This window comes from Narcine bancroftii, chromosome 4, assembly GCF_036971445.1.
Source record: "Narcine bancroftii isolate sNarBan1 chromosome 4, sNarBan1.hap1, whole genome shotgun sequence".
Lineage (NCBI taxonomy): Eukaryota > Metazoa > Chordata > Chondrichthyes > Torpediniformes > Narcinidae > Narcine > Narcine bancroftii.
The window spans coordinates 92543217-92567447 of NC_091472.1; the positions used below are offsets into that span (position 1 = coordinate 92543217).

Consider the following 24231-nt stretch of genomic DNA (forward strand, 5'->3'; position numbering starts at 1 on the left):
TCCACTTGAGGCGAGGAAGCTGTGGGCTGCTGGAGACTGCTGTTGGGAGACTTGGGCTGGGCTGCAGACTGCTGAAGACTGGCTCAAACTGGCTGGAGGGGTACCAGGTAACGGAATTGGAATGTGACGCGGTGTCGAGGGCGCTGGATCACTGACCGTGTTGGAAGTTCGGATCTGATGCTCGGGTGGCCAATGATTTGGACTGGACTCTATATGACTGCGGGGGCTGCAGGAACACTGGAGGAGAATCTACAGACACTTGGTGACTCTAGGGGGACTCACTTTTGTTTCTCTCTCTCTCTCTCTCTCTCTCTCTCTCTCTCTCTCACTGACTGTAAGAGGCACTTGGTCAATTCGTGCCAGTGGCAAATCTGTCTATCTTGCAGCAGGCAAAGAAAAATTTCATGCAATAGAACACTGTTTTATTACTATCTTGAACATGGAGAGGCCTCCGATCTGATGCTCTACAGCAACCATTCCACACTGTGATGCAGCTGGTGCAGCTGGACATTCTTGATAGAAAGGCTTTAAAAAGTTGACAGAATGTGGCCAGTAGCCTTGCGTAACTCAGTCTTCTCTGGAAATGCAGTCATTGTTGCACCTTCTTGAAAAGTGAGGATGTGTTTTGTGTCACTTCTTAACTAGTCTCCGAGGAACTTGGTGCTCTCTATTCTTTACACTACCGAACAGTTAATGTGTAGTGGAGGGTGGTTAAGCCTGGTCCTCCTGAAGTCCACAATCATCTCCTTCATCTTAACCACATTGAGACTCAGGTTTTTATTCTCACACCATCTCATGGGATTTTCCACCTCTTCCCTGTAGTGTGACTTATCGTTATTGCTGACTACTGTCACACCATATGCAAACCTGATGACTCTGTTGGAGCTGGATCTGGCTTGTGGGTCAGTAGCATTAACAAGAGTAGGCTGAGCTCACAGTCCTTGGGTGTGCCAGTACTCAGCATCATAAGAAGAATGAACTCTAACAGCCAATTTAAGTCAATATAGTCTCATGCAATCAGAGATGCTCATTTTGCTGAATGGAAGTCTCACTTTCCTCTTCTGGTACACACAATTTTCCCCCCCAGTTCTGACAAAAGGTATTTGGCCAGAAACATTAATTGTTTATATTCCCACAGAATAACCTGTTGAGTGATTCCAATAATTTTTATCTTAATTAATCCAGCCTTGATTAGGGAAAAAACACATCCTTTGAATTATAACTATTCCTGATCAACTGCAAACTACAATTGTATGTTTCCATTTCTTACATCACATCTGTTTGGTGCTGGCAGTATGTCATGAACTGCTAATTGGACTAGAAATTACAAATTACCACCATTTAAACTTGCAAAGTAGAAACAGTTCAGAACAGAAATTACTCCATTACTGAAGGTTCAAATCCCATTCATAGCTTTCAATGCAAACCTGAGCTTTAATTTGAAAAAGTGTTAGTTTACAAATCTGTTTAAAAATTTAAAATGATATTGGACTTTCGGTTGGCTGCTCATGGAGTAACAACAGCAATCTAACACTCCTACTTACTTTTCATCTCTTCCATTTACTTAGATCCTTATTTTACAACTAAAGTGCTCTAAATTACTTGCCTTTCTTTCTTCTGCATACTGAAATGGCTATAAGAAGTAAATTTGGAAAGTCTGACCATGGAGTCTATTACAGAGATACTCAATCAACACAGACAGATGATAACTGATGATCTTAAAGAAGTCTTGGTTCAGATTTACAATAAACTCAACCAAGTACAAAAAGTATCTAAAGAACACAGTAAACATTTGTCAACGATTAAGGAGGAACTGAGCTCTGGATTAAATGACAGTAATTTGAAACTTATGAAGAAAGTCGTTGATCTGGAAGGCAGAATTTATGAATCCTGGGCTTGCGTGAATCCACAGAAAGTAGCCAACTTACTAAATTCTTTTCAGAGTTGATTTACAAGGCCTTTGGTAAGGAGTCTCTTTCATCTCCCCCAGAGATTGATAGACAACATTGCTCTTTATTACCTAAGCCTGATCCTGGGCAGAGACTTTGTTCAGATATTCTTCGGCTACAACTTTATCAAGTAAAGGAGTCTTTGATTTGAGAAGCCCATAGAAGAGAAACTCTTGAATATCAAAGTCAAGATTACTGTCCTGAAGTCATGAAACAGCTCAATGAATACAAAGAAGTAATGTCGGAGCTATATAAACATGGTTTAAAGCCTTCTTTACTGTACACTGCATGACTTCGCATTACATTTTCCAATGGCCAGAGGAAATTGCTGTGTTCAATTAACGAGGCTCGGAGCTTCTTGGAAGAAATCACTACTGTATCGTGCCCTCTGGGAACTTTGGCTTGAAGATTAAAGATAATTAATTATTAACTTTAAGGATTTTCTACATTTATTACAAAATATTTGATGGTCACAAATTGTTTGTTCTTTTTGTCTGAGCAATTTATCTCTTTTTTTCCTGAGTTAATAAACTTACTAGGGTTGTATATATGTAAAGAAAAAAAATTATCTTCTTTGTCTCTCTTTTTCCTTTTAACCCTTACCTAACTACTTTTCTAGATGCTATATATGATTAGTATTAAAAGAAAAATGAAGGTTAAAAAAATTAATATAACGAACATGAAAAAGACACGTCAGATAATTTAATTACATTAGAGTAAAATTATAAAGAAAGATAGTGAGTCATAAATGACCCCCATAACTTCTGGAATCTTAATATATGAATTATTAATTGAATAACAAATCTTTTCCATATTCAAACAAGACATGATGTCATGCAACCACCGATCATGAGTTGGTGGGGCAACATCCTTCCTTTTAAGTAAAATTGCACATCTCTGAACCAGAGATAAAGAAGAATCATTCCCTCCCATTGTACCAAAGACGACCACCAAAGAATTCAGTGATAAACCTAAACTGAAAATTTTTGATAAAATATGGAAAACCTCTCTCCAGTATTTTTCTAGATTAGACAAATCCAGAACATATGAATCAATGTCACTTCTCTGTTCTTACACCTGTCACACCAGGGACTCATATCGGAATAAAAGCGAGACAAATTTAGCCTAAGACAATGTGCTCTATGTAACACTTTGAATTGTAATAGAACACACTGAGCACATAACAAATTGCTATTATCTAACTTAAGAATTGTGTCCCAATCCACATCTAATATAGTCAAATTTAAATCCTGTTCCCAAGCATTTTTTGATTTTCATTAACAAAGTCTGATTTAAACATAACAATTTCATGAAAATAATAGATATTAAACCTTTACGAGAAGACATTAAGCTAAAAAAAACTCATCTAAAAAATTTGATTCAAACTCTCTTGGGAAATTAGAAACTTGTGATTCAAGAAAATGCCAGCCTTGCAAACATCTAAAGAAGTGAGATTTGGGCAAGTTAAATTTAGCAGTAATCTGTTCAAATGATGCAAAATATCCATCAATTAGCATATCATACACAAAATGCTGAAAAAGCTCAGCAGGTCAAACAATTTTGAGCACTTTTTCATACTTTGATGAAGGGTTCAAGCCTGAAATGTTGGTTATGTATCTTTGCCTTTGCAACATAAAGGACACTGTTTGATTTGCTGAGCTTCTCCAGCATTTTGTGTTTTTACTTCAAACACGGTGTCAACAGAATTTTGTGAGTTACATCTGAGTACCCTCTCTATATCATCTCTGAAAAAAATCGTCATGTAAAGAGGGTTGAAAAAAATGATTGGACACGATAGGACTTGAGAGAAAAATTATGAAATGCAAAATATTTTCTAAATTGTGCCCAAATTCTCATAGAATATTTAACAATTGGATTATCTATTAACTTAGTTGAGAATGGAAGTGAAGAACCAAGAAGTGTTAAATAAGAAAAATTTTGGGGGGGGAGGATGGTGGGGGAATTCAGCTTCATTGACATCCATAATATGCAGTCAAAATGATCAGAATGAAAGAAGGACCAATATGTAAGACTTTGTATATTGACTGCCCAATAGTAGAATCTAAAATTAGGTAGAGCCATACCACTGTCGTTCTTAAATCTCTGAAGAACTTTATTAAGGTGAGAATGTTTACCCTTCCGTACGTAAGACGATATGGCTGAGTCAAGTAAGTGAAAAAACAATTTAGGAACAACTATTGGAACAGATTGAAAAATGTATAAAAATTTAGGGAAAATAATTGAATTTATACAGCCAATTCAGTGTAGGCAAAGGTGACCACTGGGTGAAGGAATATTTCACTTATTTAAGCAGAGCAAAATAATTCTCCTTAAAAAAGATGCTGATGATTGTTTGTGATTATAAGACCAAGGTAAGTAAACTGATGTTTAAAATCCTTAAAAGGAGAATTAGCACACACTGCTGCAGTAAAATTCAATAGAAGAAGTTCAGTTTGATGCACATTCAATTTATAACCTGAGAATCGACTAAATTGTGATAGCAATGACATCATGTGGGGAAGGGGAAATGATTGGATTTGAAATGTAAAGTTACGAGATCACCAGCATAGAAAGAGACCTTACGTTCAATCCCATTCTGCCATATCCCCAAGATGTCCTTGGACTCATGTAAAGCAATTGCCAATGGTTCAAATAATAAAGGGCTTAACGGGCATCTTTGTTGAGTGCCACGTTGCCAATTAAAAGTTGAGCTTATTGTAAATTAGTAAAAATTGTGGCACAGGGTTGTGATTACAATAGTTTAACCCATGTAATAAAATCAGAACCAAAATTAAAATTTTCAAGTGTTAGAAACAAATATGTCCATTCTATCTGATCAAAAGCTTTATTAGCATCCAATGAAAGAATACACTCAGGAGTTTTCCCAGAAGGCAAATACATAATATTCATTAAACAACATACATTAAAATAGAAATATTGTTTTTTAATAAACCCTGTTTGATCTTCAGAAAAAACTGACAGTAAAATCTTTTCCAGCCTATTAGCTAAAATTTTAGCCAAGATTTTAGCATCGGCATTCAATAGGGAGATCAATCTATAAAAGGAGTACTCTCAAAATGATCTGAGGTCATAATACCATGATCTTTCAAAACTTTTATGATGTGTCATTTAGCCCCAAATCCCCTCAAATGGTTGGCCAAAAGCTTGCTTGATTTATAACTCTAGATGTAAAATTGATTTTTAGATTTCAAAAGTTGGCATTTGGCTGGGCGTGTTGAGAGAAGATCAAATTTAGTTTTAAATTCATTTTCTATGTACATTGTAGCGGGCTGCAATGATCCTTAAGCGAACCGGGACATGGAGTTGCAGGCTCGCTCTGGGCTGACATCACAATGGTCCTGGTGAGGGTGGGGAAAGGATCATTGGGGTCATGTTGATAAGTGAAGTCAGTTGGTTGGTTCAGTTCACTCACAGCTTCCATGTGATTTTTCTTTCATTCGCTGCCCAGCACAATGACCACAGTGGTAACCCACAATGAATGACATGGGTGCACAGAATGCAGTCTTGCTGAAGCTGCGGACCTTTTGAACTTCCGCTAGTCTGGTTTGAACTGGCTGAGGCTCAGATTAAGGTCAGGCAGATCACCACAGACTCCACTAGATATTCCTACGTGGTCAGTTCACTCGACCAGGAGACTGCCAGATGAATAATTGACTTCTTACATCATCTGCCAGCCACTGACAGGTATGAGACAATTAAGGTGCTCCTTTCCCGCCATGAACAAGCGGCACGGCAGCTCCACATGGACAGGCTGGGTGACCGCACACCATCAGCCCTTATGAATGATATGCTGGCATTAATGGACGGCTACGGGCCCTGCTTACAGTTCGAGAAGATATTTCTCAAACAGATGCTGGAAGACATCTGCCAACTCCTCGCGGACGATGACTTCAGCAGACACCTGCGATCACCAAAGCAGAAGTATAGAGTATTTGACAGGGAGTTGCTATCCCTCCACCTCTCTGTACACTATTTCCTCAAAGGTCAGGATTTTACAGTCTTCACCGATCACAAGCCCCTTATTTTTGCCTTCGCTCATGGTTGATAAGGCACCAGCGTCACCTCTCTTATATCTCAGAGTACATGACGACTATTAAGCACATTTCTGGAAAGAACAACCTCATGGCTAATGCTCTGTCCTGTATGTCTGTCCTGTCTGTGTACTCCGTCCCCTGGAATTGACTATACCATGCTTGCAGGGGACCAGAGGCAGGATGGCAAGATACCAGCCTACCGCATTGCAGTTTCAGGGCTACAGCTGGAAGACATGCGTATCAGGCCATCCAAAGCCACATTTCTCTGTGATGTGTCCGCTGGCCAACCAAGGCCCATCATTTCCACCACATGAAGGCGCCATGTCTTTGACACACTACATGGGTTGGCCCACCCATGTATCTGGGGAACATCTGAACTGGTAGTAGACAGATTCATGTGGCATGGCCTGCATAAACAGGTCAGCCACTGAGCCAGAACTTGCCTGCACTGTCAGACATCCAAGGTGCAGAGGCACGTGAAAGCCCCTCATCAGTCCTTCCCACCGACACATAGTGGATTTGACCACGTCCATGTGGACATTGTCAGGCCACTGCCAGTTTCGAGAGGTGCCATTTACCTGGTTTTTTTTTATTGATAATCATTTAATTTCATTAACTCACTCTTGTGAATTCCATAGTATTGTAATATCTGATCAGACCCCTGTTACAATATCAATGAACCTTCCTAATTTTCCTCAAGATAAAAGACACTGGCATTTTAATTCAGTGTTATTATTTACTTTTATAGCAATGGAGTTTTGTCAACTCCAGCTGGGGGAAAATTGGGTTGGAATGGTTTGTTTTGGAAAGCTAACTGTGAATTCATTAGCAGATTTCTGTGTTTCTGAATGTGGGGGGAGGGTGAGGGAAGATTGGGACTCTTTTTTTTCAAGGTTATATTAACTTTAGAAATGTGTTTAAAATTTGAATTTGAAATTAGAATGCAATTTTTCAAAATATCACCAGTTTCTTATTTTTACTTCAAGGTTGTACCTGCTAGCTAGATATTAACTGCTCTAATCAATCCACATTAATGAAGGGATATTTTGGATAATTCTGTTAACTTTATTAGTTGGAATGTAAAAGGTATGAACCATCTGGTCAAGTGGAAGAAAGTGTTCTCTCATTTAAAACAGCTTAAAGCTAATATTGTATTTTTTCAAGAAACATATTCATAGTTGTGATAATTCCTGCCCTATGACAAAGAGAGGTCAACATTTTCAGTCCTCATTCCATGCCAAAGCCAGGAGGGTTTCTATTTTCTTTGATCAAAATACCCTCTTCATCCAACACAAAGTATTTTCAGATACAAATGGTCGATATATTATTGTTTCAGTGAAATTGAATAATAAAATGGTAGTTTTAGCTAATATTTATGTGTGGAGCCTCAAGTAATGGGGGAGATCTTAAACAGTTTTTTTGCATCAGTATTTACTCAGGAAACTGGCATAGTGCATAAGGAAGGAAGGGGAAAAAAAACAGAAGTGTCATGGTACATAAGGAGATTAAGGAGGTGGAAGTGCTTGCTGCCTTACAGCAAATAAAGGTAGATAAATCTCCTGACCCAGATATGATATTCCCTTGGACACTGAGGAAGACTAGTGTAGAAATGGCAGATATATTCAAAATGTCCTTAGCCATGGGTGAGATGCCAGAGGAATGGAGGGTAGCTCATGTTATCCCACTGTTTAAAAATGCTCCAAAAATAAACCAGGTAACTGTAGGCCAATGAGCCTGACTTCAGTAGTAGGTAAATTATTGAAAGGAGTTCTGAGAGCTAGTATATATAGGTATTTGGACAGCCATGGGCTGATTAACGACAGTCAGCATGGCTTTTGTGAGTGGTAAGTCATGTTTAACAAATCTTGTAGAGTTTTCTGAGGAGGTTACCGAGAAGGTAGATGAAGGAAAGGTACATGGACTTAACTAAAGCCTTTGTCAAGGTCCCACATGGGCAGTTAGTTCAAAAGGTTAATACACTAGGTATCCATGGAGAGGTTGTAAACTGGATTTGAAATTGGCTGTGTGTGAGAAAACAGAGAGTGGTAGTGGATGGATGCTTCTCAAACTGGAGGCTAGTGGTGTGCCTCATGGATCTGTTTTAGGACCATTGATGTTTGTTGTTTATATCAATGATCTGGCTGAAAATGTGGTAAATTGGATCAGCAAGTTTGCTGATGACACAAAGATAGAAAGCATTGTGGACAGTGAGGAAGATTTTTAAAGCTTGCAGAGGAATCTGGACCAACTAGGAGAATGGGCCAAAAAATGGCAGATGGAGCTTAATGCAGAGAAATGTGAGGTGATGGATTTTGGAAGGGCAAACCAAGGTAGGACATACACAGTAAATGGTAGGCACTGAGGAATGGGGAGGAGTAAAGACATCTGGGAATACAAATACATTATTTTCTGAAGATGGCGTCACAGGTGGATAGGATTGTAAAGAAAGCTTTTGGCATCTTAGACTTTATAAATCAAAGAATTGAGGTTTGGAGTTGGGATGTTATGTTGAAGTTGTTTAAAACATTGGTAAGGCTAAATATGGAATATTGTGTGTTGATTTGGTCTCTTAACTATAGAAAGGATATCAAAAAGGTTGAAAGAGTGCAGAGAAAATTTACTAGGATGTTGCCAGCTCTTCATAAGTTGAGTTAAAAGGAAAGATTAAACAGGTTAGGATTTTATTCTTTGGAATGAAGAAGAATGAGGGAGATTTGATAGAGGTTCACAAAATTTTGAGAGGTAAAGACAAAGTGGTTGCGAATAGGCTTTTTCCACTTAAATTGGGAGAGATAAATACAAGGGATCATAGTTTTAAGCTGAAAGGAAAAATAAAGGTTTAAGGGGAAAATTAGGGAAAAGTTCCTCACTCAGTGAGTGGTGGGAGTGTGGAATGGGCTGCCATCTGATGTGGTGAACGCGGGCTCAATCTTGAGTTTTAAGAATAGATTGGATAGATACATGGATGGGAGAGGTCTGGAAGGTTATGGAGTGGGAGCAGGTCAGTGGGACTAGTGGAATAGTGGTCATCACAGACCAGAAGGGCTGAAGATTCTGTTTCCTGTGCAGTAGCATTCTATAGTTTTAATACAGATGATGTGGGGTTTTTTGAATGATTTTTTTCTTCTTTACCAGATCTGAGTTTATATTCTCTAATACCAGGTGGGGATTTTATTTGTTGGTTAGATCCTGCTTCTCTTAAACCCACCATATTGAGTAAATCTGCTTCATTAATTCATTCTTTTTTTGTCAGATTATGGTGTTTCTGATGTTTGATGTTTCTTACATCCAAATAGTATAGAGTATTCCTTCTTCTCACATGTTCATAGAATGTATTCACGAATTGGTTGCTTTCTTATTGATAATCAATTGATCCATCTAACTCAATCCTGCAGTATCAAACTATTTTAATATCAGATCATGCCCTGTTGTGCTGACCATGACTTTTCCTGGCTTTCTGCAAACAAGGAGACATTGGCGGTTTAATTCGAGTTTACTATCGGATAATGACTGTGAAATTTATGGAGAAGCAGATAATTTATTTTTCTGATACAAACATTTCATCAGAAATGTCCAGTCTGATTTTTGAAAGCTTATCTGAGGGAACAAATTATCTCTTACACTGTGAATTTAAAAAGGAAGACCAATAAAGAAAGATTAGAATTAGTTGTAATGAGTTGTGCACAAGTGCAGCAAAAAGACTGAGACAACAGACTGTGAGCTCATTTAACACAGGTGGAGCCTTTAAGGCTGTGCCTGGCCCACCCCTCATGTTCCGGACTTAAGTCATACAATAATGTAAGTGCGCATATCTGGACAAGAAGAAAAGATTCCTGTGACGCCATCTTCACCACAGCTGCCCCACTGACCATGCATGACAAGCAGGGCCGGTTTACCTCTACAACTATGTACATAGTAATCAAATATGCTCAAACCAAAAATCCTGAGTTTTATAAAACCAGGTTGAACTTCAAACTAAATTTTATCTTTTTAAAACCTTGATTGAAAATCATCTGTTAAGGAGCAGAAGTCAGTTTTAAATACATGGTGATAAATCAGGCAAGCTCTTAACTAATGGGCTGAGAGGTTTTTACGGCTAAATGGCAAATTAAAAGAATTCAAATGGAAAATAGTAACTTTACTATGGATCACTCTGATATAAATGATACATTCATGAAACATTACAAATGACTTTATACTTCTTATACTTCTGAATTCACAAATGATAATAGTTTTACTATCATTTGTGAAATGAGGAAATTTACTGGTTTGTTTAAATATTCCCAAGCCTTTTTGGATGAACAAATGAGACGATGTGCCTATATCATATGACGAAATAGTCACTGATATTTCTTAATTACATTCGGGAAGAGTTGCGGACCCGATGGGTTTCTTGTAGAGTTTTTCAAATCTTTTTCTCCTCTACTTTTACCTCAGTTAAATTCGATGTTATTGGACTCATTTAGGAAGGGTAAACTTCCAGCAACATTTAATCAAGTGTGTATATTCTTATTGCAAAGAAAGGTAAAGATCCAACAGAATGCTCCTCTTATAGGCCAATTTATTTATTAAATGTTGATGTCAAAAATTCTGGCTAAAATTTTGGCCCATAGATTGGAGAATATTTCACCATCTATCATCCTTGGAGACCAGACTGGTTTTATTAAAATCTATTATTCCCATTTGAATATAGAGTGCTTATTAGGTATTTTGTATCTACCTTCAAGTTTGGTTCTCAAATGTGTTCCCTTGATTGAGTTGATTGAGTTGAATGGAAATATTTATTCATGATTTTAGAAAAATTAAATTTTGGATCAGGCCATGTATTAAATTATTGTATTCAACCCCAATGGTTTCAATTACTAATTTTCAACAATCCCAACCTTTCAATCTTCAATGGAGAACCCATCAAGGATATTCTCTAAGTCCATTATTGTTTGATTTGGACTTAGAGCCATTAGTGATTTCATTTCAAGATTGTGGTGACATTTTAGGTATTTGTAAAAAAGGAAATTGAACATACAGACTCCATGTATGCTGATGATCATTTGCTTTATTTATCAAATCCTGATACTTCTTTACCGTCCACGTTGTGAATACTTTCTCAATTTAATAAGTTTTCAGGATATTAGATTAAATCTGCATAAAAGTAAACTTTTTTCCTTTAAACAGTGTATACCAATTTCCCTTTTAAGATTGTGGAAAAACAATTTAAATATCTTGGTTATGATAAGTTACAAAGAATCATAAATACCTTTTGAAAGAACATTTTCCTACATTATTAAAACAAGTGAAATGGTCTCCAACAAAATGGTCGCCCCTCTCTTTACACCTGGTCGATCATATCAATCTTATTGAATTGAATATTTTATCTAAATTTTTATACCTTTTTCAGTCTATACCAATTTTTGTACCTAAATCATTTTTTGATTCACTTGATTCGATTATAACGTCTTATATATCGAGGGATAAGTGTCCTCATCTAAACAAGGTTCAATTTCAAAAACCTAAAAGAATTGGAGGTATAGCTCTACCTAATTTTAGATTTTATTGCTGGGCAGTCAACATACGTAACTTTATGTTTTGGTTACACGTTCATAAACGAGTGGACAGTCCAGCATGGGTAACAATAGAGTTGAATTCTGCTAAAAACTTTTCCATTCCAGCACTTCTTGGGTCCTCACTAATTTTATCTTTAAATAAATTAATTCATAATCCTATTATCCGGCAGGCTGTCAGAGCTTGGGTGCAGTTTAGTACTTTATGTTTTTTTCCTTTTCAAGCCCCATTTTATCCAATCATCTTTTTCAACCTTCTTTACAAGATTCTTTTTTTTTTAATGATTGGTTTAGATTAGGTATTGAAAGTTTCAAAGATCTTTTAATTGACATTATCAAGATATTTCTTAAATCTCAGATACTGGTTTTCCTTGGGCACCTGATGTGAATATTGTTGATGTGATATATAGAATATCCATTCTTTTTGATAAGCTAGTAGGTTTGAGACATGCCCCTCTAGTTAAAATTAAAAATGCCTGTGAACAGGATTTAAATCTTACATTATCAAAAGAAGTTTAGGATAGAATTTTTAAGATGGTTAATATTACATCCTTATGTGTCCGGCATTGCTTAATACAATTTAAAATTGTACATAGGGCTCATGTATCTAAAGTTAAATAATCTCGCATCTATTCAGGTGTAAATCCTTATTGTGATAAATGTAATTCATATGTTTTGGACATGTCCTAGCCTCGAAAAATATTGGAGGATGATGTTTCAAACTCTATTCTTAATTTTAAATGTAAATTTGGAACCTAATCATCTGATTGCTCTTTTTGCCATAACTGGAGAAGATGATATTCCTCTAACTCCAAATAAATGTCATACTCTATCTTTTGCATCTCTCCTGGCTGGACATGCAATATTGTTTAGATACTGCCCCACTTACTCATTCCTAATGGCCATGGGACATCATGTCCTGCTTAAATTTATTCAATTAACAATTCAAAATCTAGTTTTGAATTCCGTAATCTATAGATACAATAATTTTTGAATTTTTTATATTTGCTATTTTATTCTATGAATGAAGTACATACTTCCTTTAGTCATTTTCATTGAGTTAGGGAATTGGGTTAGAATAATGCTGTACATGGAATTTTTTTTACTTTTCTATTTTAGTTATAATTTTGAACTATAGTTCTATGTTCTTTATAACTTGAGTCATTAAATTTGTCATTTGTTATTACTATTATGTATTCCATAAATGTTGATATATTCATGATTATATTTGAAATTAATTAAAAATATTTGAAAAGAAAAAAGGTCAGATTTGAATCATTTTGACATCAACAATGCTTTTATTTGCCAGGATTTCTACAGGGGCAATGTGCCTACCTTTCTATATATGATTGTTAGTTCATATTTACAATGGAAGGTGCCTTTTAGAAACTTGCTGCTCTTTATATAGTTCACTGAAGCTCATTTTAAAATGTTCCTGTCCAATTACTCATTCTGGAGATGAATTTCTACACTCAATATAAATTGTTGCAATTTTGCTGTAATTTACCTATGTATTTTTAAAAAGTAGAATTTAATGTTCAGGACACAATACACAACATTAAAGTAAGTTTGAATGACATTTGATCTATAACAAAACTAATTTACGATCATTTGCCCAGTGTTTCACATTTCAAATCACAGGCGATGATCCCAGTGGATAGAATTGTTATAAATTGGACAATGCTCCAAGGGTCTGAAAAATTGGTATAAAATTTCACGTTGATTGATAAAAAACTTGCAACATGAATAAATAACAGTACAGGGGAGCAGTTACAAATGACCCTGATAACACGTCTCTGATAATGCAGTTCAGGATTTCAGACTCACCCATGAGGAGTAATGAGTGAGTGAAAAGCCTAAATCATTAACACTCAATGTCACCTGTTCTTGGAGATCATGGATTAGCCTAAAATCTCACAGTCCAGTTTACAAATGAGTGAGATTCATTGTGTCAGTAGCTCACATCATGAAATAATACAATGTTACAAATATTTTTCTTGTTTCTTAATACTCTATCCACAGGGATGATTAAGATGAATCATTACTGAATTACCCAACACTCATCCTCAAAACTTACATTTGAAATTATTCCTTGACATCTTAGACAATTGAGCAAAAAATCCCACACAATCTTTAGGTTAATTACAAATTATGTTGAGATTAAACTTCATTGGAATGTTGGCCTAGTATTAACATTTGTATCAGATCCAGTTTGATCATACTCACTTTTTTCTTGTCCCTCATGGAGCCCTTCCCTCGCACCATAATTTTGCATCCAGTCTCTGCTTCCAACTGTTTTGCAGTAAGTCCCCTGGGTCCAAGAATTCTTCCAACAAAGTTGAACTGAGCAATCAACAGAGAAAAAAAGAATACATGACAAAAACGTTTAAACAATAATATAATTTTTTGTATAATTTAAGAATTTCCATCAGCATGACAAATTTAACATTAGGTTCTGGAAATTAAATGTGCTAATGAGAGCAGCAAACATTGTTGTGAATAATATCCAGAATCAACCTGACCTTTGAAATATCTCACCACGATCCAACTTGAATTCAGCCTGGATACAGCCACATTTACCTAATTCATTCTCATTCCAATCATGATTCTATTGAAAGGAGGAGCAGTCCCAAGATGTCATAATACAAACTGCTGTTTCTATTTCTTATATTTCCATTAATCACCTGAAATGTCGTTATCCCCTGCTCATTTGTTGTTCTCCATGTATAGTAAAATCCTTGGTATCTGGAATTCAAGGAACCAGCAGCCTGAACCAGCCAGCAAAATAATTGAGGAAAATTATTTTTAAAAATTAAAATAAATAAGAATAATATAATAGATAAAACAAATGCAAGTTCAAAATTGTAGAAGTAAATGCTCTCTGAATTAACACATAAATGTTTGGTGAAGATATGAACAAATATTCAGCCAGTGAGGTATCTGGGTCATGCTTTGCTTGTAGCAGCTGTTTGAATAAAGTTTGCATACAGTTATGTTTGAATAAAATGCTGTTGCCAGGATGAAGGTGACGCCGCTTGCCATTGGGGTGACCCTGCTAAGTAAGAGTTGCTCCAGCAAAAGGCTTTATCTGTAAATTTTGGGAAGGGCGGTGGGGAGTTAATTATTTATAATTTTATTGCTCATCTTTCAGGCAGCTCTGTAGAGAGGCAGTGATGGTTAAATTTTTCAAAGAATGTGACTGAAAATAAAGTAAAATGCTTTAATGTTTATATATTCATGCAAGTGAAGCTTGTTCAGTGGTATGGTATTTTGTCTTTTATACTGTTATTTCTTAATGCAGGTTTATTAGTTAGGCATTATAACTGTAAGTCTCAAGCAACTGGAAATTATACTTATCTGGCATCTATCAATCCCAACAGGTGTCAGATACAGGGTTTTACTGTATCTCCCTTTGACTTCTGATTGAAATAGCATACTTTGGCAATATCATTCAAACCCACACCAGTCTCCACATCTATGCTGAACACACCGTAATTGTCATTTCATTATACTGGATGAGCAGAATTTTTCACGAGTTATCTGGTTGGTGAAATTATAATCATCACCTCCAATAACAAACTGAGCTTCCTAACATCAATTCAATGTTTGCCCAGCACTACAGACTTTGAATCACAGTACTTTGCGGTATCAGCTTCTGACTACACAGACTCACAGCAGTATCTTCGTATCTGTACCATTATCCACATCTGCCCCTACCTCAGCTTATATGCTGCTGAACCCCCTCTTTCATATTCTTGTTCCCTCTTAATGTCAATTGCAATACACACCTGGTCAGTTTCCACAGTTTCTACCCTAGAAAAGTTAAATTATTTTTATATTGGTCGTCCTTCAGTTCGAAGAAGACATGTTGTTGTGCAGTAGAAAAGTAAGATCATCTAAAACTCAGCTGACAACATAATATTTTGCCACATTACATTCAATGTCAATCCTATCCATAGTTTCAGACTTGAATGACCGCCTTGTTAAAGAAGCATTTTGATTTTAACATTTTCATGATCTTTTCCAGATCCCTTCAGCCTTAACCCTCCCTGTTTTCAACTCCATCCCTATTTGTCTACAGTTCTGGATATTTAAGCAACCAAATATTTATTCAACCATGTTCAGGACATGATACCGCTGGAGAAACACAACAAATCAACTCAACATTCATAGGAAGTAAAAGTCAGTTAATGTTTCTGACCTGAGCCCTTCAACAGAAGTGCCATAAATTAGGCAGATGTGTGAAGTAAAAGGTGAGGGGCTGGGGGTGATAGGCACACAGGGAAATTGGTAAGTAATAAGATACTGGTGGAAGGGTAGAAGAGAAGGAAACTGAAACGTGATAGGTGGAGAAGGCAGGGGGCAAAGAAAGATAGAGAAAGAAGGGAAGGGGTGGGGAGCAGGAGGAAGGGAGATAAGGACAAGGGAAAGAGTGGTAGAGGTTTAACGGAAATTGGAAAAGTCAATATTGAAACTATCTGGCTGTAAACTGTTGAGGCAGAATATAAACTGCTGTTCCTCCAATTTGCAGGTTGCCTCAGATTGATAGTACACGAGGCCATGGGGAGACTCGTCAGTGTGGCAATGTGTGTGTGGAATTGAAGTGGGTGGCCACTGCATTATACTTACCATCACTTGCCGAACTCTTGAAAATTTCTATGCCCTGATATTTCCCTCCTTTACCTCACCATCTCAAATGCTCTTTTTCCTTCTTTAAACCAATCATTATGACCAAGTTTTAAGTATTTTCCCAAATATTCACTTGGCTTTTTCCCAAATTTAATTCAATAATACTATTGTGAAGTAACTTGATGTTTAAAGGAGTTACAGTAATATAATTAGTTGTGTTTTGAAATACTTTGGATATGAGTAGTATAATGCAAATTATGCTGATTTATTATGGGAATCATTATATAACAAGGATGATCTGAAATGAACCAAAAGATCAACTTGAAACACTGCACACTTTAACAAGATCCCAAGCAGAATTGTAAACCTGAATACTATTAAAAATCATCCCTCTTTAGATTTCAGATTTATTCTCAGAGTACATAAATGACATCCCATACAAACCTGAGATAATTTTTCCTGCACCCCAGGCAAAATAACCAGTTACTGGTTGTGCAAAAGAAAACTGTACACAATGTACATATGTAAACAAATAAACAAATGTAAACAAACTGACTGTGCAGTACAGAGAGGAGAATAAAAACAAATAGTAACGTGTAAAAGTAAGAGTCTTTAAATGAGTCCTTGATGTTGTTGAGGAGTCTGATGATGGGGGGGTAGCAGCATGTTCCTGAATCTGGTGATGCATGTTTTGTGGCACCTATACCTTTTGCCTGGTGGCAGCAGCGGGAACAGAGCACGTGCTGCTGGTGTGGATCCTTGATGATTGTTGCAACTCTCCGCAGTGTTCCCTGTGGATGTTCTCAATGGTGGGAAGGGATTTACCTGTGATGTCCTGGGTTCTGTCCACTACCTTTTGTAGGGCTTTACACTTGGGGGTATAGCTGTCCCCATACCAGACTATGATGCAGCCATTCCATTACGTGCTTCCATTTAGTTGTCTTTTTTAAAAGTCAGAGATTTTTTTCAATGTAAACTGATTTTAGAACACAGTGAAAGGTTACTTAATATATTTTCTGAGAATATATTGAACCTGCTATTTTCATCCTCCAGCTATTAAAAATGAGAGTTGAAAGAAAAAAACAGTTGGAAAATTAAGTGCAAGAAGGGGGGCATTTCAAAGTTCAATTGAGACCAAATGTAGTGGCTGGGTGTAAGTGGGATTAAAAAATTGCTGAGAAATATACAAAGATGTAATGGGATAGTTAAAAATTTAGGAATGGAAAGTAACTGGAATCCAGTTTCCTTTTATATCACCTAGAGAAAAGTGAAAAAAGGAAAATGAAAATGAAAGAAAAAAGGAGAAAATTAGAGGGAAAATAAATGAGGAAAATGAGAAAAAAGGGAAAACATAAGATGACAGAAAACAAAAAAAGAAATAAAAAAGGAAAAGTTGGAGAAGAGGAAGTGAGAGAAAGAATAGAGAGAAAGGAAAAGCGAAATCCATAACTTCAGGCTCCAGTTTGGCCACCAAATTTCAGATTCACATTTATTGTCAGAGAACAAACATGACATTACATACCACCCTGAGATTCTTTTTCCTGTGGGCAAAGCGGAATTACCACTTATTGGTAATGCAAAGAACTGGACTCAAGAAGATATGTATCCATGTAAAGAAATGTAAACAAACTGTGCAATACAGAGATTTTTAAAATTTCAATAAAGTTCAAAAGTAAGAGTCCTTAAATGAGTCCCTGATTGAGTTTGTTGTTGAGGAGTCTGATGGTGGAGGGGTAGCAGATGTTCCTGAACCTGGTGGTGCGAGGCTTGTGGTCCCTATACCTCTCCTGATGTTAGCAGCGAGAACAGAACGTGTGCTGGGTAGTCTGGATCCCTGATAATTGCTACTGCTCTCTGACGGCAGCACTCCCTGTGGATGTTCTGGTGGTGGGGAGAGTTTTGCCTGTGATGTCCTGGGCTGTGTATATGAAGGAAAAGACCAGAAATGAAGATGCACAGAGAATAGAGGTCTGTAAGGTTGTGAAGAGAGAGAGAAATCCATGAAGTTGACTTGCAAAGAAAATTATGAAAGGGATAGATCAATAGAGGAAGGAAGATTGTAGATGAGACTAGAACTATGGACATAGTCTCAAGATTCAGAACAGAGCTGAGAAGGAATTGCTTTTCCCGGAAAGTAGTGAATCTGTGGAATTCTCTCCACAGGGAAGCATTGGAGGCTAGCTCATTAAATGTATTTAAGACATAGTTAAATTGATCTTTGCATTGTAGGGGAATTAAGGATCATGGAGCAAAACCAGGTAGGTGGAATTGAGTCCTTGACTAGATCAAAGGGGGCTTGACAGGCCAGTTGGCCTACTCCTGCCCCAAAATTCTACTTAAGTACTTAAACATAATGAAGTACCTTCAAACCCTACAAACTCAAGATCGCAAGAAATACCAGTAGTTAAAATTAAGTAATAGGTGCACACAAGTCACAGGAGGAATATGATGATACGGTGGTCGTTTTGACTGTGAATCCTTCCTATCATTATTTAATAAGTAAACCAAAACCAAATGCAGATCAATGGAAGAAACCATGAGTTTAATGGATAGCTACATGAAGAGGTTCATAAAAATATGACAACTAAATTTTATCATTAAAACAATGAAAGGGTAATAAAGTAAAATTTTGGACCGCAAAAAAAATTCAATATTACGTACTGGTTAATAAGAATTGTTGAAATGACAAAATGACAATTTTTCTCAAATATTTTCATAATAGAGAAAACAATCTAAATGGAACCTAAAATCAAGGAAGAAACAATGAAATTACCAGTAATTGGCACAGTAAGACAGAAAATATTAATGAACAATGCCAAATCTGCTTTCATAGATTTTCTAAAGCTCTCTTGAATCTCCATTCATCATATTCAGCTTGCACATGTCACATTTTCAAAAAGGGAAGTACATACAATGCTCTCCATAATGATTGGGACAAAGACACTTTTTTCCTTTGTTTGCCCTTGTGCTCCACAGTTTTAAATTTGTAATCGAACAATTCACGTAGGTTGAAAGTACACATTCCAAATTTTAATCAGAATTATTTGTATATATTTTGGTTTGACTATGTAGAAATTACAGCACTTTTTATACATAGTCCCCTCATTTCAAGGCACCACATATTTGGGACATAGCAATGGTATGCATATTAAAGTAGTCATGTTTAGTGCTTTGTTGCATATCCCTTGGATGCAATGACTGATTGAAGTCTGTGATTCTACTCTGGTGATCCTCTGCCAGGAGACTGTAGAAGCTGGAATCTGAAGCTCAACAAAATCTGCCAGAGCAACTCAGTGGGTTGGGCAGCATCAGTGTGTGAAAAGAATGGGATACCGACCTCTGAAACACGACCCAACAAACCAAAGCAGGCCACTGCCTCCCTGTCTTCCATACTGTCACAAATCCAATCACATCAGGAGATCTCTCATTCTCAGCCTTCAACTTGACAGTGCCTCAACCCTGTACCATGCTTCTACCTCTTTTAAAGGGTCCGCACACAGGACCCAATATTTCCAGCTGCTCTTGTTCCACCAAACTTTTTAATTTTAATAATATAGCACAGCAGAAGGCCCTTCTGGCCCACAAAACTGATGTCATCCAATTAATCTACAAACTACATATGTTTTGGATGGTGGGAAGAAAACAAAGCACACAGAGAAAAGCCAAATCAAGGGGAGAATGTACAAACACCTTACAGACATTGGTGAATTCAAACCTGGGTCGCTAGCACTGCAATAGTGTTGTACTGAATGTGCTGCCCAACCTATCTCCTCATACCTTGATTCAAACCTCTCTTTTCCTTTTCCACTCTCTTCCCTCGACATTTAAGATACCCCCATGCGCTTCTCCACTTTGGTAACTTCAGATTCCCTGGTCCCTAAGGTATCATCTTCACCATGGATGTCCATTTTTTTTATACATCTTCACCTCCCATCAAGAAGGTCTTAAAGCCCTTTGCTTCTTCCCAGAATAATGTTCTGACCAGTTTCCTATGACCGACACTACCATCCCCACCTGGCAGAACTTGTTGATACTCGAAACTTCTCTTTTGACATATCACATTTTCTTCGAGTCAAAGCTATAACCATGGGCATACAGGTGTCTGAGCTATGCCTTTCATTTTGTTAGCTATGTGGAACAAGACTTTGCTCCGAACCTATCCCAGCAGCAACCCACATCTATTACTTGAGTACATTGATGAAAGCTTTGAGGCAATTTTGTGCTCGTGTGGAACTTGTCAGTTTTATCAACTTCACTGCTCTTCTTCAGCCCACCCCACTCTAAAATTCACTTGGACCATATCTGACCATTTTCTCTCCTTTCTACACCACTGTCTCCATCTTAGTGTACAAGCGAATACACTGACATTTCCTGTGAACCCACTGGTTCCCACAGCTATTTCAACTATACTTTCTCCCAAACTGAATTCTGTTAGGATGCTATCCCTTTTTCCCACTTTCTCTGCCTTGGCCACATTTGCTCTCAAGAAGAGGTCTTCCACTCCAGAACATCTGAAATGTCCTTCTTTTCCAAGTAATGTGGTTTCCCCTCTATTTTGGTCAATAGAGCCATCTCCTACATTTCCATCATTTCTCAGAGTTCTGTTTTTACAACCCCCCCCCACCCCACCCAACAGAACAAGGATAATGTGTGCATCACCCTTCACCTCCACCACACCTCCACACTCAGCACATAATCCTCCATCATTTCTAACTGCCTCAAATCAATCCTACCACCAGTTCACGTAGGTTGAAAGTACACATTCCAAATTTTAATCAAAATTATTTGTATAAATTTTGGTTTGTAGAAATTACAGCACTTTTTATACATAGTCCCCTCATTTCAAGGCACCACATATTCGGGACATAGCAATGGTATGCATATTAAAGTAGTCATGTTTAGTGCTTTGTTGCATATCCCTTGGATATCCCAGGGTCATTCCCTCTGTGACTCTCTTTTTAAAAATTTTATTTTCCATTTGCGTCATATCATGTACAATATTTATCCATAACATAAAAATGATAAAAATTACGACACAAAAATAATACAATTTTTAAATATTTTCTTCCCCTCACCCACCCCCTCCCTCCCAAAAAAGTAGGAAAAAAAAAGAAAAGAAAAAAAAAGAAAAGAAAAAAAAAGAAGAAAAGAAAAAAAAAGAAAAGAAAAGCATGAGCTCAGTCACTTGGTGCCATTGTGACATCAGAATTGCTGTCGAGGGTGTGCACTGGAAAGGATGCTAGAGTCAGAGAAACCTCTGACGACGCCATTTCCCCATGGATGCCCGGCCACGTGGCAATACAAGCAGGACTGGTTCACCATGAGGATGTGTACCACCACACAACCCACCCCAGAACTGCCTATGCGTCCTGTCACTTTGGCAGCCGGCCCCGGCGCTTGGGTACAGCCATCTGCACTAGCTGTGTTAAGTCCAGATGGGCCGCCTTCAGGCAGTCCACCGTAAAAAGTTCCTCTCTCCCCCCAACATCCAGGGTGAAGGTTCCACCGGACCAGTGCAAGACTTTGTATGGCCCCTCGTACGGTCGCTGTAGCGGTGCACCTTGTGGTCCCCTCCGCACAAAATCAAACTGAGCCGAGTCAGCTCTTTGGGGAGATGAAATGGCTGGGTGCCGTGGCGTGCCAGGGATGGGGAAAACTAGGGAGACCAGTCATCTGCGTAGGTCCGCCAGCAGGTTTTTGTCGGTGGCTGTGGAGTCAGGGACTGGGGAGAAAAACTTACCCGGCAGGGAAAGAGGTGCACATCTCCGCTGCTGAAGCCTGCAGGTCCTCCTTGGGTGCCATCCTAATCCTGAGGAGGTCCCAGGGTAGTTCATCCACCCAGTCTGGCCCACAGAGCCTGGCCATAAGTGATGCCTTAAGGTGCCTGTTGAACCTCTCCACCAACCCGTTGGACTGCGGGCGGTATGCTGTGGTGTGGCGGAGCTTGACCCCCAGGAGCTTCTTAATCGGGACGGCCTCCGGCCACTTTGTGGCCCGATCCACCATCATGAGGAGGTAACGAGCCTCCTTGGACACTGGCAGAGGCCCAACGATATCAACGTGGATGTGTTGGAACCTGCGAACCGCCGGGTCGAAGTTCTAGATGGGGGCTCGCGTGTGTCGCTGGACCTTGGAGATCTGGCACCTGGTACAGTTCCTGGCCACTTCTGCCACCTCCTTCTTCAGCCCGTGCCACACAGATCACTATGCGACTATCCACATGGTTGTCTTTACCACTGGGTGAGCGAGGTCGTGGATCAGACTGAAGACCTTCACCCTCCAGTGCGGCGGGACCACCGGGCGCAGCGTGCCTGTTGAGATGTCACAGAGCAATGTGTCTGGACTGTTGGGCACCCGGACATCCTTGAGTTTGAGGCCCAAGATGGTGGTCCGCAAGGCCTGCATATCCGCATGGTTCCTCTGTGCCAGAGCCAGTTGCTCGTAATCCAGGCTGGGCGTGAGAGTGTTGATGGATGGACAGGAGTGTGCATCCACCACTACATTGTCCTTGCTGGCCCTGTGTCGGATGTTGGTTGTGAACTCAGAGAAGTGGCGCTGCTGTCTGGTGGACCACGAATCCTTGGCCATCACCAGTGCTTGAGTGAGGGGCTTGAGATCCGTGAAGACTGTAAACGGCCTGCCCTCAAGGAAGTAGCAGAAATGGTGGATAGCCAAATATAGTGCCAGGAGCTCCCGGTCGAAGGCGCTGTATTTGAGCTCCAGTGTGCGCAGCTGCTTGCTGAAAAAGGCCAGCGGGCTCCATTGTCCATCAAGCTACTGTTCCAGAAGTCCCCCACTGCCATAGCTGAGGCATCCACGGAAAGCGCCGTGTGCGCCTCCGGCCGCAGGTGCACTAGCAGCGTGGCGCTGGCTTGACCCTCCTTTGTCGTGATAAAAGCCCTGTCTGCCTCCTCTGACCACAATAGTCTTTTCTTTGGTGGCCATGAGTGCAAACAATGGGCACATGGTGCGCGTGGCTCCATGGACGAAACGATGGTAAAAGTTCACCATCCCCGTGAACTCTTGGAGGCCTTTCAGGGTGGAGAGTTTGGGGAATCGTTGAACAGCCACTACCTTCTCTGGTGCCGGCATGGCCCTGGCACCGAAATGGTGTGCCCCAGGAACTGGAGGAACTCCTTGCCGAACTTACATTTGGCCACGTTGACCATGAAGCCGAAGTCCGTTAGCCGGGCAAAGAGCATGCAGAGGTGGGCTTTGTGTTTGTCGCATTTGCGACCAGCAATGAGAATATCGTCCAGGTAAATGAACACGAAGTCCAGGACTTTTCCAACCGCGTCGATGAGGCGCTGGAATGTTTGGGCCGCGTTCTTTAGACCGAAGGGCAATCGCAGGTATTCAAAGAGGCCGAAAGGGGTGATAATGGCTGTCTTATCCACATTGTCTGGATAGACCGGGATCTGATGGTATCCCCATAGAAGGTCCACTTTGGAGAAGACCAGTGCACCGTGCAGGTTGGTGGAGAAGTCCTGAATGTGGGGTACCGGGTACCTGTCGGGGGTGGTTGCATCATTCAACCAACGGGAGTCCCTGCACGGTCTCCAGCTCCCGGATAATTTCAGGACTATATGGAGCGGCGATGCCCAGGTGCTGTCCAAGCGCCGGACGATTCCCAGTTCCTGGAGCCTGGAGAACTTCTCCTTTGTCTGCTGGAGCTTCTCGGGCAGCAGCCATCTGAGTCTAGCGTGCAGCGGAGGGCCCTGTGTGGTTAAGTGGTGGAAGACCCCGTGTTGGGGTAGGGCAGCGTTGAACCGTGGCTCTAAGATGGTGGGGAAATTCATGGAAAATCTCATTGACTTCGTCCCTGGTAGCAGCTACGGCGCGATTTCGGGCCTGCGGGCTTTTGCTGTGTCCATTCGGGTGAAATGGAACATTCGAGCGTTGATCAGCCTTTTGCCCTTTATGTTAACCAGTAGGCCGTGAGCTCTGAGGAAGTTGGCCCCTAACAGCGCAGTGCCCACGATGGCTAGGACGAACCTCCAGTGGAACTTCTCCTACCCGAGCTGGATCTGTGCCCTGCGG

At 39.3% G+C, this 24231-nt stretch overlaps 1 protein-coding gene across 8 annotated transcripts in view; it reads right to left on the reverse strand.

Moving 5' to 3' along the window:
• Window positions 1-24231, reverse strand: part of LOC138760836 (KH domain-containing RNA-binding protein QKI) — a 628685-nt gene that overhangs the window by 310307 nt on the left and 294147 nt on the right. For all 8 annotated transcript variants that reach the window (XM_069932030.1, XM_069932029.1, XM_069932032.1 and 5 more), the window contains one exon: window positions 13789-13905. In XM_069932030.1, coding sequence (XP_069788131.1) covers window positions 13789-13905 — 117 coding nt within the window. The remainder of the gene's footprint in view (window positions 1-13788; window positions 13906-24231) is intronic.